The sequence below is a fragment of the Triturus cristatus genome, chromosome 3_2, assembly GCF_964204655.1.
Source record: "Triturus cristatus chromosome 3_2, aTriCri1.1, whole genome shotgun sequence".
Taxonomy (NCBI): Eukaryota; Metazoa; Chordata; class Amphibia; order Caudata; family Salamandridae; genus Triturus; species Triturus cristatus.
This window is the reverse complement of record NC_140584.1, coordinates 422824473-422839094: the sequence shown is the minus strand read 5'-3', so window position 1 is coordinate 422839094 and position 14622 is coordinate 422824473. Positions and strand designations below refer to the sequence as shown.

Sequence of the window (14622 nt, the reverse complement as noted above, 5' to 3'; positions counted from 1 at the left end):
GGTGTGGCGTCCCTTATTGTGTGTGACTCTAGTCCATGAGAAGCGTGTGGTGTATGGTTGCTTAACACATAGCCCTCTGGTTGCCCGACCGGCTCGCGCCACGCTACCGCCTATAGGGCCTGGTGACCCCAGGTTCCTACAAACAAGATTATTATCATACTGCTGCTCAACGTCAAAGTTGTAATGATGTTGGTAACCGGCTGTTGTTTTGGTGTTTATAAAAGGTTTATGAAAATATGTATTTTTAAAAAAAGGAAACTTTCACATAATAATGCAAAACCCATGCTCTCTTGGTGTAGAACAACCCTTTTGGGGTACAAAGAACAATGCAGTTTAATTTGCACAACATGTCCCTTTCTAACATATTTGCTGGAGAAATGTGGCTAAGCAGAAAGCAATGCTTATCTGTAATAGGTCCTAAAGAAATAGACATTGGGTCAGTAATACATTGGGGAACTCTTTGATTGAAAATAGCAAAGGCACCTATGGACATGCCAAGCGAGTTAAAGAAAGAAATTCCAAGGTTTTGAAAGCACAACAGTTTGCACCTGAGTCAATAAATCAAGTAGTTTTTTTCATCAATGACGCAATTCACATACAGGCCCTTCATATCTGCTAGGGTTAGGGTATCGACAGCTGTAGCCTCTTGGGCTGTCCTAAAATTCAGGGTAAGAATTCTGGGCAATTTGATTTACCCAAGTTTGTACAGAAGCCCAGGTACATTGGAACACTTATTAGAATAATCTCAATTCCAATGCCCCAGCTCCCTGGACACAAAGCATGAAGCTCCTAAATCCTAGGCCCTCTCCTTAGCCCTTCTATTTCCTCTCTCGATTCTTCCCCCTTCCTGTCCTCCTTTGCCCTACCCCTTTATAGGACTCCTCGACCCAATCCCTTAATCATTCGTTGCATAAGTCGCACTTTCAAATATATTCATTATGACTATGCATTCTTTTTCCTTTTCTCCTGTGAAGCTCTGTAGCAAGGTGCGACTGTCAGAAATTCTGCTAGCTTCTTAGTTCACCATCCAATACATGTTGTGGTCAAGTGACTGTTAACATTTGATAATAATTCCTGCACAAACTGTATTGAAAGCCTCCTGAGCCATCATGCTATACCAGAATACCTTTCAAACACATCCTTAAGCCTGTCCAAATGATCAGCTGGCTCCTCACCCTTATTAAGCTTGCAATTCAAAATCTTAGTTCAATCAGTTTTCACTGGACATTCCTCTGAAATTGCATTCAACAGCATATCCTTCATAGCATTCAAGTCTCCATCATTCCTAGGGTCCACTCTAGGCAGTGGTGCTTTATGCACCAGGCTTTCCCTTTCCTCACTCAGCACTATTAATTGCAATAAATGATTCACATCTGCCTACTTGGGTCTGTATACTTCAATCACACTCTGATGTTTCACCTAAACCTAGATTGGATTTTGCTGAATATAGGTGAATTGTTTCTGCTTTCTCATTAATTCAGAGGGGTTCAAAGGGACATGGACCACAGCTCTCCCCCTGTTTCTGGGTAATCACTCAAAGAGATAAGAATGGGAAAGAATGGGCTTTTATCATCTGCATCAATTGGCTGGGGAGAAGGGGAATGTCTTCTAGATAGCAGTCCTGCAGTCTGTCTCAAGCTCTCAAGGGCAATTGTAGTAATTCGGTCTTGTCGGTCCCTATGCCATGGGGCAAAATGCGAGCATGCTCTAGACCGACAAACAGCAGTGAAATTGACCTCTGATCTGGTTGTTACACTGCCAGCCAATCACAATGCAGCATTTGCTTGCACATTATCTTCTTGTGCTCCAACTGCTGATGGTCTCGCAAGTGCTGCTCCATTTCTGGGAGCATCGCTAGCTGCACCTTCAGTCCCATTGGCTGGCATGAGGACCTTGTCCAACAAATCCTCCTCCCTAGTGGTTTTGCTGTCCTCTTTTTCTTGTGGTTCAATGATGTTGGGAAATAGATTCATAGACGGCAGAGCAATTGGAGCAGAAGCCCTAACTCTGTCCCAAAGATGGCTAATTTGATACTCCAATTTCTCTTCAGTGTCTTTCGTACTCCAACCTTTGGATTTGTGTTTTTTATTTGTGTGCCTCTTTATGACACTGTATAAAGAGTGGCCACTCTTTGGCATCTAATTTGTTCTTAAGGTCATTCAACCACTTCTGCAAATTAGCTAACCTTTCTAAATCTAAGGTACTATGTTATGGAAAGAACAATTTCCTATCGTCATAAGTGAGACCCGCCCACTATTGTAGAGCATGTGCATTTACCATATTGTTGGTACATTGTATGGGTAGGAATCCCTTTTGGTGGGGACTCACTATGTTGAGACTGTCTGAACAACATCACCATCTCTTCCGATTTATTCAGGTGCGGCTCCTCCTCAGGAGTGGAGGACCGTCGCCCCACCTGCTGAGAGTGCCACAGGCAAACACAAATTAATAAAATGGCATGTCAATGCCATTTTATTCATTTGCCACTGCAGCGGTTCACGCTGAGTGCAGCGCGAGGGTGGGGCGGGCAATCCAAATGTTGTGAAACAGCCTGGGGATTGCTGGCACAGGCACCCAGCCTCAAAATGAGCACTGGGTAAGCCTGCTCCCACCAATCCTGAAACTGCTTTCACAGCATGAGTGCAGCTCCAGGATTGGTTTTAGTTGTGTTCCACAAGCAGAAAAGCAGTCCTTCCTTTTCCTGCTTGTAGACAGCAAAGAGAAGTGCCGCACCAGTCATACTCCCGCTCCCGAATTTATGGTGAGCCGTGTGTCTTCACGTCTCACTGTTTTTTATTTAAGCTAGTCGCCACTGGATTCACTTACACTCAGGTAACGGGGAAAGGGACTGCAAGCCTTGTGCTTTGCAGCTCATTCTGTGGGAGGAGGTAGGGAAGGAAACAGAAACTATGCTATGCTTCCCTTTAGTTATATTTCTTCTAACTGATCTCATGGATGAGGGTAGGTTTTGCATACTCACACCCAAAAATCCCCTTGCGTTCTATTAGCATTCAGACCACCACCAGAGGGACTTGTTAAGGGGTTGTTCAGCTGCATCAGAGGGTTCCTTTCTCTCAGAAGTTCATCCTTCAAGGTTCTGCACTCCGATTTACTCTTTTCATTCTTCCATCATCACCTACCAACCACACTTGTGTGCACCCTTTTTACATAAACAACAAGCAATTTAATCAAGCAACAAACGGTAAGCATTGGGAGACCTTACCTTTAGCCAGTTCTCCTGGTCCAGAGCCGCCAGTTTTCCATCACAGTTTCACTGGAGAAACTTGTCTTACCTATGGCACCTGGTATCATTGTGTAGAGCTCGGTCCAGTGCTCCCCTTCTTTATCTCTATTTAGGCATTTTAAATAATAAAACACAAAAGTCAGAAAGCCTGAAGTACAACTAGCGTTTAATGCAAATTAGAAAGCAGCACAGCAAAACATCAGAGACAATTCTTGTTACAACTGACCAGGGTTCTCACTAGAAAAAAAAGTAAATATGTTTTTCTTTTAATACAAGTCAATAGAGCTTAATCACATGACGGAAATAGGGGCTGGCAGTCCTTGAGGCGGAGATAACATCCACACATACAATACTATGGGGTAGATTTTCAAACATTGTGCACTGGGTTAGCATCACAAAACACTAACCAGCATAGAATGTTTCTTTTGGAATTCTAGTTCAAAACTTGTTTTGTGCTGGAAAGTACCCTAAAAGTGGCGCAAAGCACTGCTTTGTGTTACTTAGTACCAAGGGGGCATTATAAGGGTGGTACATGAGCAGTCCCATACAATCACCCATGCCTTTTGATGCAAAAATCCTATCTACAAACAATTGTAGACCGGGTTTAGTGTCAAAAGTTACTGCCACTTCAAAGGAGACGCTAACAGGAGAAATGTTTTTATTTCTCCTTTCTTTTCCGACTTTGCATGCGTGCTGCACTGTGCAGCACAGATATAATGTGGGAAAAGCTTTAAAAGGAATCATATGTTTTTACAGGAAGGGTACACTTCCAGTACAAAACCTAAGCTAGACCCACGCACATACCCTAGCGTTATGGTGCTAAGGTGTGTGTGCATGGCGCACGGTAGCTGAAATCAGTGCCAGCCCTAGGGAGGAGGAGAGCGATATCTCTGAAGATATGGTGCTCTCCTACTCTCTCCCTGTCACGCAGCACAATCTCTTTCAGACGCTGCACTGCGTTGCATGTATTTTTGAAAAACTGCCCCTATGTTCCTTTTTCTTCTAAATTTCACTTTCACTTGCCAAGTTTGAAAGCCAGGTTTCGCCTTTAGCAAGTGTGGAAATGCACAATTTTAGGCCTTCTAGCTTCAGGGTCTGCTTGAGCCATGAGAATTAGTAAACATATTCAGCGCAACAGGTAGCTTCAAGCTACTTTAACCCCTTCAGCGCTGGGCGAATTCCGCCGCGGTGCTGAAGGGTTCGAGCGCGGGCGGGCTCATGACGGAACGGTTCCGTCATGAGCACAGCTCAACCGTGGCTCATGACGGAACCGTTCCGTCATGAGCATGGAAGGGGTTAAAATCACATCTGTATTTGATTTTTGTTAGACCCAGCAGTTTCCTGTTAGCTGGGACGCATCAAAGCCAGTCAGAATGCACCACTCTAGATAAGGATGGTTACAATAACACGTGTCCATTAACCTGTGCTCACTCGTGGGTAGCTTGGCACTGAGCACTCAGGCTTATACTCAGGGCCCAAGTGTAAAGTATTGGCACAACACCACCCTCTTTATAAGCACACTCCTCTGCACAGTGTTGTGATTGCGCACATCAGGATGGTCCTTGTTCCAACCGACAATCACTTCGAGCCATTTCCACCTCATCCTGCGCAGTCTTTCCAATATTGTGGAAACAGGGGGATCCTTTGTGTCCCTGGGATCTCGTGGGCAGTAGTCCAGCCATCCAGTCCTTGGAGAGTACTTAGGGACCCTGGCCGCGACAGCTGGCACTTAGCTGCAGGCCAGCAACATCCAGGCAACATCCCCTTACTGGAGCACGACAAGCTCTAGTCAACCACAAGTCTGCAGATGATCCAGTTGCAGTCCCTCCTGCCCTAAAGATTCCTCTTGTCAATGTCCCAGCTTCGAACCAGCGTAGTATGGTTCCAAATCCAAAAGTGTCTCTACTTTTGGAGGCTAGAGCCCCAGTAGTTATGCCCCAATGGCCTCTGAAGATACGATCAGTTCAAAAGACCACCTTTGAAATGCACAGGCCCTTTCTAAATGTTGTCCTTTCAGCCACCCTACCCCACAAGGTTTGAACACTATCCTTAGTGGGGCCAAGATCCTCTCCCTTGGCATGCAGGGGCCAATTCCACCATCATGTAACCATCCCAGAGAGGCCCCTCAGAGTCAGAGGTCTGCAGTTTCCCTGGAGCCCCTAGGTTATGGACTTCTGTCAAGAATATGCAGATGTAGCTGTCTACCCAGCACCCATATGTGAATTTGAGACACGCCGATAGGCACACAGAGCCATGATCATCGAAATGTCCACTTCCCCAAAGTAACATTTCCACTCACGTAATGTCAGATCTACTTGCACTACTGGAGAGCATTCGCCATTACAAACTCATCGATATCAAACACTACACTGCCACTATACTGCACATTGGAAATACTTTTCAATAACCCTTCCACCACACTAATCCAATGCGAGATGTAGGCACCAACATATCAAACACAACATCCGGTGCCAATTACGACCCTTGCATGTAACGCGCACATGCCCCTACCTCTTCCTAACACTGCACCCTGTCACCAGGAAGAACTCCGATACAGCAAAAGACATGCAGAACCTTGGCACCTAGCTTTTGAAAAGCCAACCTGAGTAACAGTAACCTGCATGTACAGGCCCCACCAGAGCAAATCTGTGGCACAATCGATGAGCTACTTCTGTAGATGGCAGAACTAGTGCTGCAGGCCCATGGTGGAGCATTAAAGGTACATGCCCTGGGTATATATGTCTTAACCCTTAGACCTGGGATTTACAGCTAAATCGAATGAGCTCAATCTTGTATACACCAATCAGCATTATGTTTATGACGAGCACAGCACTTTGGCATTGAGTGGCAGTGTCAAACGAGTTCAAAGTCCTAAGGCTAGCACCTAGATCAGAAAGAAACTGGGAAGGAGAAAAGCAAAAAGTCGAGGGAAAGCACCCTAGAAAGGTCAATTTCCAACAATTATTATAAACTATTAGCAGATTCTTTAGTATATACTTGGTGATTAACAATGCCCTGCACAGGAGTATATGAACAGCATACATGGAGGAATAAGGTTTTGTCTCCAATTATACAAGAATTTCTGCCAAGGCTTGCTTAGTGTAATTAATTGTCCGCTGTGTAAGTTTTAGTCGTCTTTTGCCGTTGAATTGGTGGTTTAGATTCAGTAGTACAAGATGTAATAAAAATGTGTGCAGTTTCTGTTTTGTTTTTAGGCTAATGTATTTTCTTGCATTTCACAGAAGAGACCAATCGAAGAAGAATGGGAGATTCTGGAGTGGTTGCTCTTTTGTTGCACAGAGTACCAGAACATTCAACGGTGATCAGCAACATCTGGCTAACGGTCCTATTCCTTTTTCGATTTTTGATTCTGGTGATTGCTGCAGAGACGGTCTGGGATGACGAACAGTCCCGCTTTGTTTGCAACACTCAACAGCCAGGCTGCGCCTCTGTCTGCTATGATTTTCTGTTCCCAGTGTCCCCCATTCAATACTGGACCCTGCAACTTCTGTTCGTCACCACACCGACCCTGGTGTATCTTGGATATGTGATCTACCTGCCAAAGGAAGAGGAGAAGATGAGCCAGTCTAAACTCCACCCCACCATGGCAGAAGAAGAGCAAGGGATTCCCATGACTGCCAACATGCAGGATGGGTGCAACAAGTATGAGCAGGAGGGTGGCAATCCAAATCCCCACCACACATTGATCCGCATTCACACCATCAATGTGATCATCAAGGTGGTCATTGAGGCTGGGTTCTTGTTTGGGCAGTGGTACCTGTTTGAGATTTATTTTTCCACATTTATAAATTGTGCACAGGATCCGTGCTCATACAGCACTAGTTGCTATATTACCAACGCCAAAAAGAAGACCATTTTCGCGATTATCATGACGGTTGTGTCAGCATTGTCTATTCTCTTCAACCAGCTAGAGCTAATCCTCCTTTTCTGCAGGAAACGGCAGTACAGAAAGATGAAATGTTGAACCACCATATTCTCAACTCCGAGAGAAAGGGGCAGGTCATCTCGGAAGTAATGACTGGATTAGACTTGTGCTGGCATGGCAGGGTTTCCTGGCCAGAACAGTCGTATACACATGCAATATACCTAAAAGAATATAGTGTCATCTTAGAGGCAGTGCTCGTGTCTTTTAACCATGCTTTCCAGAGCAAATATTTGCTCTGACTTTTATATACAAATCCATATTTTTAATTGCAGCACACGATCTCTCATTATTTATGTTGTAAAATGGAGTTGTGTCTTAAAAGGTATTCATATCAAATCATGCATCAACTTTTTTGACATTTAATCAATATCACAAAAAATATAAATGAGGAATACAGAATATACATTAATATTGATAAAGTATTTGATTTGTCATTTATAACACCTTATTGAAAATACGCTTGTTTTAATACAAATAAAATGCAAAATTGAAAAAGATTGTTTCCTATAATTTATTGGTGGAATATTTATTAATTCCCAAAAGCATGAATTCATCTCAGCCGCTATAAAAATATTTTCATCACAGGTCACATTTATGCAAACCAGCTATCCGACTATATATCAGAAGTTCCTTGGTGTTTAGCCAAAATATTGAGTTCGAAATATCAGAACTCAAAAATATAGGAAAAAAATGTTGTGCTGTAAAAATATCATAGTATAGAATATCGTTGTAAAGAATATTGATTATTTGGTAAGTAATATCGCTTTTAGGAATATTGTTTTTAATATCATTCAGTAACGTAGGGGGTGAATATAATGGCGGACGGACTTAAGTCCGGCTGCCATCATCCAGGGAATCGGGACTCTCCGCCCATATGGTGGCGGTCCCGCACATACAATTAAAATGCGACCACCACTGTGGCAGTCGCATTGTGCATGTTTGCCATTGTGGCGGGTGCTGCTGGCTGCAGCACCCCCCCAATGGCAAAAGTGCATGATTTGCATCTCCCTGCACTGCATGGCAGGTACAACGCGGTGCCTGTCACCTGGTGCAGGGAACTGTAGGGGGGCACATAGGTGCCCCCCAAGTGCACCATCTCCATGTCCCTGCACAAAGGGGGCCCTCAGTGGGTCCCCACCAGCCTTTGAATGGTGGTTGAACTGCCATTGAAAGGCCGGCGGGGATGCAGCATCATAATGTGGCGGACGGTGCCTGCAAGGCACTGCCACCATTCTAGGTATGCTGGCCGGGTCCGACAGGCAATCATAACGATTGCCTCTGTCTGACCCGTGGTGGACGGGCTTTCCGTCAGCCAGCACACCGCTCTCCATCCATATCTGGCGGGCGGAGAATGGCCGCATGATGGTGGTGAACCCGCCACCGACAGTCTGCTGGCGGCGGGTTCACCGCCATCATAATGACCCCCTTAGTTTTAAAAAATATAACGTTTTAAATATTTTAATGAGTTTTAGGTATCTTAATGTCTTAATGTTAGTTGTTAGTATGGGTGGTATAATTATTATACATTTTTTTAAATGTAGTTTGCAATCTAAAGTAATTTATATTTTTATTTAAATGTTATTAGTGATTTATAGTGTTGTAGCATGTTGTTGGATTTGTAGGAGGATAGAGTGGGAAGTTATTTAAATTATACAAATGTTTAATTTATTTTTGATTTATTTATAATTCGTAATCAATTTTTAAATTGATATTAATTATGCTTATTTTTTGTGTTATATTTAAAATTTTAATTTTATTTATTCTATTTAGTTTTAATATTAGTTATAGTAAATTATATTTCAGTAGTGAGTTGTTGGGTTTATATGGGTTTAGGGTTGGAAGTTAATTAAGTTCTGAAAAAAATAAAATGCGCGGGTATTTAGTTTTTAATTGTCAATTAATATTTTTAGCTTACTGTTAATAATATAAATAGTTTATTACCTATTTATTTAACTTATAGATTAGTAGTGGGTTGTTGTAGGGGTGCATGATGGAATTTTATTAATTTAAAACAAATAAAACTGATTTATACAAGTTATATTTTATTTGGGGCTTGCTGGGTTTGTAGAAGATTATGGTAAGTAGTTGAATTAAAGTAAATGTTTTTAAATGTATTATTATATTTTGGAAAATTATTTTTATTTGATCATTACTTATGTATATTACCTTATGTATTCATTATTGTGTAGCTGCTGTAATGTTTTATTTATTTTATTAAGTATGTGTATTATTATATATTTATTAAACATGTATTTTTGATACTGTGATTTGTTTAAGAGAGTAGGTTGGGAAGAAAATAAAAATATATATTTTTTTACATTAACTTATATATGCATATAATTTATTAATTGGAAGTTAATTATGTATAATGCTTTATATGTATTTTTTTCAAACATATTTTATTTAATGGCATTTGTGAGAGTTTGTTTCTAAAGATGACATTTGTTATTCAAAATTAATAAATTGTTATGTATTATTTTAAATTAAATAATCATTTATCATTGAGTTAATTCTTGAAGTTAGTGAAGTTGATATTTGTAGATGTATTTTTCTTTTTTATGATATATATTAACATTTTTTATAAATTATTATATTTATTTATGTTTACTCTAATTTTACATTTATTCACCCCCTTCGAAGGCTGTTACTTAGATGGTGTGGGAATTGTAAATTTCTCCCCTCCGAAGTCCAGCAGTTTCCCTACTGTTCCTTAGATTGGAGTAACAATAGTAACAGTAACCTCTTTAAAGTCAAAAACTGTCCCTACTTTTGCTTAAACTGGAGCAGGAATAGACAATTTAACTTCTCCAATGTTCAAGCGGAGTCCAGTGTTTTTCCCTACTGTTTCTCAAACTGGAGTGGGAATAGTAAATTTGACCCCTGTGAATTCCAACACATTCCCTTCTTTGCACTGACTGTAGAAGGAATAGTAAATGTAACCCCTTCGAAGTCCAGGACTTCTCATACCGTTGCTTAAACTGGAGTGGAAATAGACTTTTTCACCCTTTCAATGTCCAACACTTTCTCTACTGTTGCTAAGATTGCAGAAGCAATAGTAAATTTAACCTCTCCAAAGTGCAATGCTTTTCATACTGTTGCTTAGACTGAGTGGGAATACTAAATGTAACCTCTCCAGGGTCCAACGCTTTCCCTAATATTGCACTGACAGGAGTAGGAATAGTAAATCTAGCCCCTCTGAAGTCCAACACTTTCCCTACTATTGCGCTGACTGGAGTAGGAAGAGTAAATCTACTCCTCCAAAGTAGGAAATAGTATATCTTATATTCTTAGGTGCCCGATTACGATCTTGTTCGGAAAGCATTCCAACCGTATTGGTTCCGGAATGCTTTCCGAACGACTCGACCGCAACCTGCCCGAACGACGGATTATGATGCAATGCATGTTATACTCCCACCAAGTCGTTTGGAACTCAATCCGTCCGACCAAATCATCTGTAAACAAGCCTGATGCGTCCGACTCATTCGCAAACGCTGAAGAATAGCATTCTGGTTATGAGTCAGACTCGTTTTACCCCGTGAACAGATGACGATGCATCTGATGTGGTTTTGGAACCGTGACGGTTTGTGTTACAAATGGCAAGTGGAAATTATAAAAAAGTCAAAACAAGCATTGGCAATACCAAATTCAACAAAAAAAAAATTGGCCACACCCACCAATTTATCTATATAAATGGCCAAAAACATGACCATTCCCTGCTTTCTACCTCAGACACTCACACTTCACCCACCACACAGCTTGCACTGATTTTTGTTTGGTTAAAACAATCCTCACAAACACACTCACCCTCACCTACACAATCACCTTCACCTTCACACTCACACTCACCATGGCCCTAAGGAAGCAGCTACGGTTCACAGAGAAGGAGTTGGAAGTGCTTGTAGATGAAATAGTCAGAGTAGAGCCACAGTTATTTGGGAACCAGGTCCAACAGATCCCCCGTCCCAGAGAAATAAGATGTGGGACAGGATAGTCAACAAGGTGAACGCTGAAGCACCTTGCCTGCACACAATGGATGATATCAGAAACAGGTACTATGATGTGCGAAGGAGGGTCAAGAAAGTGCTGGCCAGGGAACATGCCCAAAGACCGCAGACTGGCGGTGGCCCTCCTGTACCACCTGTGCACTTCACTTCCTGGGAGGAGAAGGTGTGCGCCACCCTTCCGCTGGAGAGCGTCTATAGACTCACAGAATGTCAGGCCTCCATATCCCCTAGCAGGAACTGTTTGTGTATTGCAGGTCAGGAAGTGCTGCAAGAAGAGGGGAGATCAGGCCAAGGGTTTCACTTGGAGAATGCTGTGGCACGAAAAGAATTCAAAGATGGCCGCCAACCCTCCCACCCACATTAGGGTCTAGTGTTTCTCCCCACGAGCTGTTTGGAATCTTAGTGAAGTGCACGCTCCCTAATGATTACACACTTCACTGAGGTATTTCCATAATCCGTACCTGCTCGAAGTTGCTACGCGCCTTTTCGAGTTGTCCTTACTAGCTATCGGCGGTTAGCTTCTCTCGGTTCCCTGTTCGTCCTGGTGCCCGTCGGGAGTAGGACCTTTCCAAGTGTTTGTGTTGGAGTTTGCACACTTCGCTTCTGAAGCGAGACGTTTTCGTGGGCATTACTTGACAGACAACGCTTCTCCCAAACAATCCTCAGAGTTTTTGGAAGGTTATATTGGGGACGATTCATTGATGATATTTTGTTGTTTTGGGCTGGAACAAACGATGCCTTGGAAGAATTTTTATCCACATCAAAGATAATGATTTCAATCTGTCCTTCACAAAAGATCAAAGCATTAAGCAGGTCAATTTCTTGGATCTCACCATCATGGTGGACAATAATAGGCTTAAAAGCATACCATACAGAAAAACTACTGCATGTAATGCAACATTACATGCGAGTAGTGCACATCCGCCATCACAAATAAATTCCATCCCTTATGGGGAAATGTTGCGAATCAAACGCAACTGCAGCGATGAAACTATACTTGATAAAGAACTGGAAATTGTAGAAAAACGATTCCAAATGAGAGGATATTCAAAATCTATAATTAGACAAGCGAGATCCAAGGTGAATAAGGTAAAAAGAAGTCACCTATTGTCGAATACTAAGAAGAAGAGAAGAAACTTCAAAATCAACAAAGGCACCTTCATCACTCAATACATGATCATAAGTACTGATGATTATAAGATTCTTAAGAAACATTGGCACTTATTAACTCATGATATCACATTACAGGGTATCATTGGATTGAAACCCACAATGATCTATGCAAGAGGACGTACACTTAGACAACATCTATGCCCAAGTTTTATTCCTCCACAAAAAAATGCCACCTGGTTACCTTCTGCTCCAAATGGTTACTATAGATGTGGCTCGTGCAGTACTTGCTGTTTTGGAATGCACAAAATCAATAGATTTAAATACAACATGGATAGACTCTACACCATCAGGACTTTCATCAATTGTAACACTAAGGTGCCGATTCCGATCGGGTAAAATTATTTCCCGTACGACTCACCATCCGTATTTTTTTACGTACGAGTCGTACAAGTCCCATACAAATGGCGAAGTACGATTCGTACCGTAAAAATACATACGAATTGCATCAGGAAAAGTCTCCGAGACGTCCCTGGACAGATTTACGTACGAATCGTAAAACTGAAGTCCGAGCGCACAAGTCCGATCCGTACCGGCGTCCCGAATACACAGGCGTATGGAAAACGTCCCGTACGGAGCGAACTTTGTACGACCCCTACCCTGGGTACACTTGGGCCCGGGGTACGAGTTGGACCTCCCCCCACCCCACCCGCGCATGTCTGCGCCGTACCCCCCACCCCAGCACCCGCGTATGTACGCGCCGTACCCCCCACCCCTGAGGAGCTTACAGGTGATCCTCTTGTCGATGTGGAGCCAGTGCAGGTCTCTCAGGAGGGGGGTGATGTGGCTGTGGCGGGGGGCGTTGACGATCAGTTGTGCTGAGGCGTTTCCAAAGCATGGTAGCCGCCGTTGGTGTGTGGATGGGAGTCCTGCGTAGAGTGCAGTGGTGTAGTCCAGTCAGCTGCTGACGAGGGCCTGTGTCACTGTTCTACTTGTTTATGTCGGGATCCACCAGTAGATCCGGCGGAGCGTGCGTAGGGTGTCGTAGCAGGAGGAGGAGACGCCATTGACCTGCTTGGACATGGAGAGAAAGGATGCGAGGATCAATCCTAGGTTGCGTGCGTGTTTGGTGGGTGTCGTTGATGTCCCCAGAGCGATCGGCCACCAGGAGTCGTCCCAGGCTGAGGGTGTGGGTCCGAGGATGAGGATGAGGATGAGGACCTCCGTCTTGTCCGAGTTCTGTTTCAGATGGCCGCTCCGCATCCAGTCGGCGATGGCCCTCAGACCCTCGTGGATGTTTGTCTTGGCGGTGTGAGGGTCCTTGGTGAGGGAGAGGATGAGCTGGGTGTTGTCGGCATAGGAGATGTTTTTGAGGTTGTGGTGGCGGGCCACTTGTGTGAGGGGTCCATGTGGATGTTGAACAGCGTTGGGCTGAGGGATGATCACTCACCCCTTACACAAGCACACACCCCCGGGGCAGCCAATGGAGTCACACACTCTCACAATGGACTTGTGACACAACAAGATCAAGCCACAGCCAAAAAAGCATCCTAGGCCAAATGCGAAGACCCTGGATAACATTTCAATCAGTCCCCTGCAACATACCCATCCACAAGTGAACATTGATGTGAATGCTAGGCAAATACAACTACCTGGAGGAACTGTGGCAACTAGAACATGTATGAAACATGGATGTCGCATGAAACAGCATTAACATTGTCTCTCTCTCACACACAGGGCAACGTCATGGATCTCCCCCCAACACTGGGGGGAACAATCACAGGCCCAGGCTCGGCAGGAAGATGATCCCACTGGCAGTGATGACTCTCAGCACTCTGTGGATGACCCCAACCAACCTGGACCCTCTGGTGCCCAAGCCCCTGCAGCACCTGCATCAGGTACATCTGTGCCAACCACCACCCCCATTCTTGCCACATCCCAGGAGACACCCAGGAGCCCTGCCCACACAGAACAACTGAGCCAGTCTGACCTGGAGGGACAAATTCTCCAGCCACCCAGGAGGAGGCAGACAACCCTGCAAATGCCATCCCTCAGGGCTCCCGTAGACCCGATGTGCCCACAACGGCAGGCCAGGCTCGTGTGGGCAGGGGTGGTGGGAGTGGAGGCAGGCGGAGGCGCGAACCTGACCAGCCAGCTGAGGGAACCGGTATGTCACACATACGCCACATCTTGGACACATACCGGCGTGACACCAGGGGCATCAGCCAGGTTGTGGGGACCCTCAACGAGATTAAGAACCAGCAGGCCGAGCAACACGCCAGTCAACAACAACACCAAGGACGGATGGAGGCAAGACT

At 43.9% G+C, this 14622-nt stretch overlaps 1 protein-coding gene across 1 annotated transcript in view; it reads left to right on the top strand.

The window, feature by feature from the left end:
• The window catches only part of LOC146857479 (gap junction alpha-4 protein-like), a 65397-nt gene extending 57712 nt beyond the window's left edge, over positions 1–7685 (top strand). Inside the window, exon 2 of the mRNA XM_085648018.1 lies at positions 6487–7685. Coding sequence (XP_085504144.1) covers positions 6507–7229 — 723 coding nt within the window. The 5' untranslated portion in view covers positions 6487–6506 and the 3' untranslated portion in view covers positions 7230–7685. The remainder of the gene's footprint in view (positions 1–6486) is intronic.
• Positions 7686–14622: the final 6937 nt, after the last annotated feature.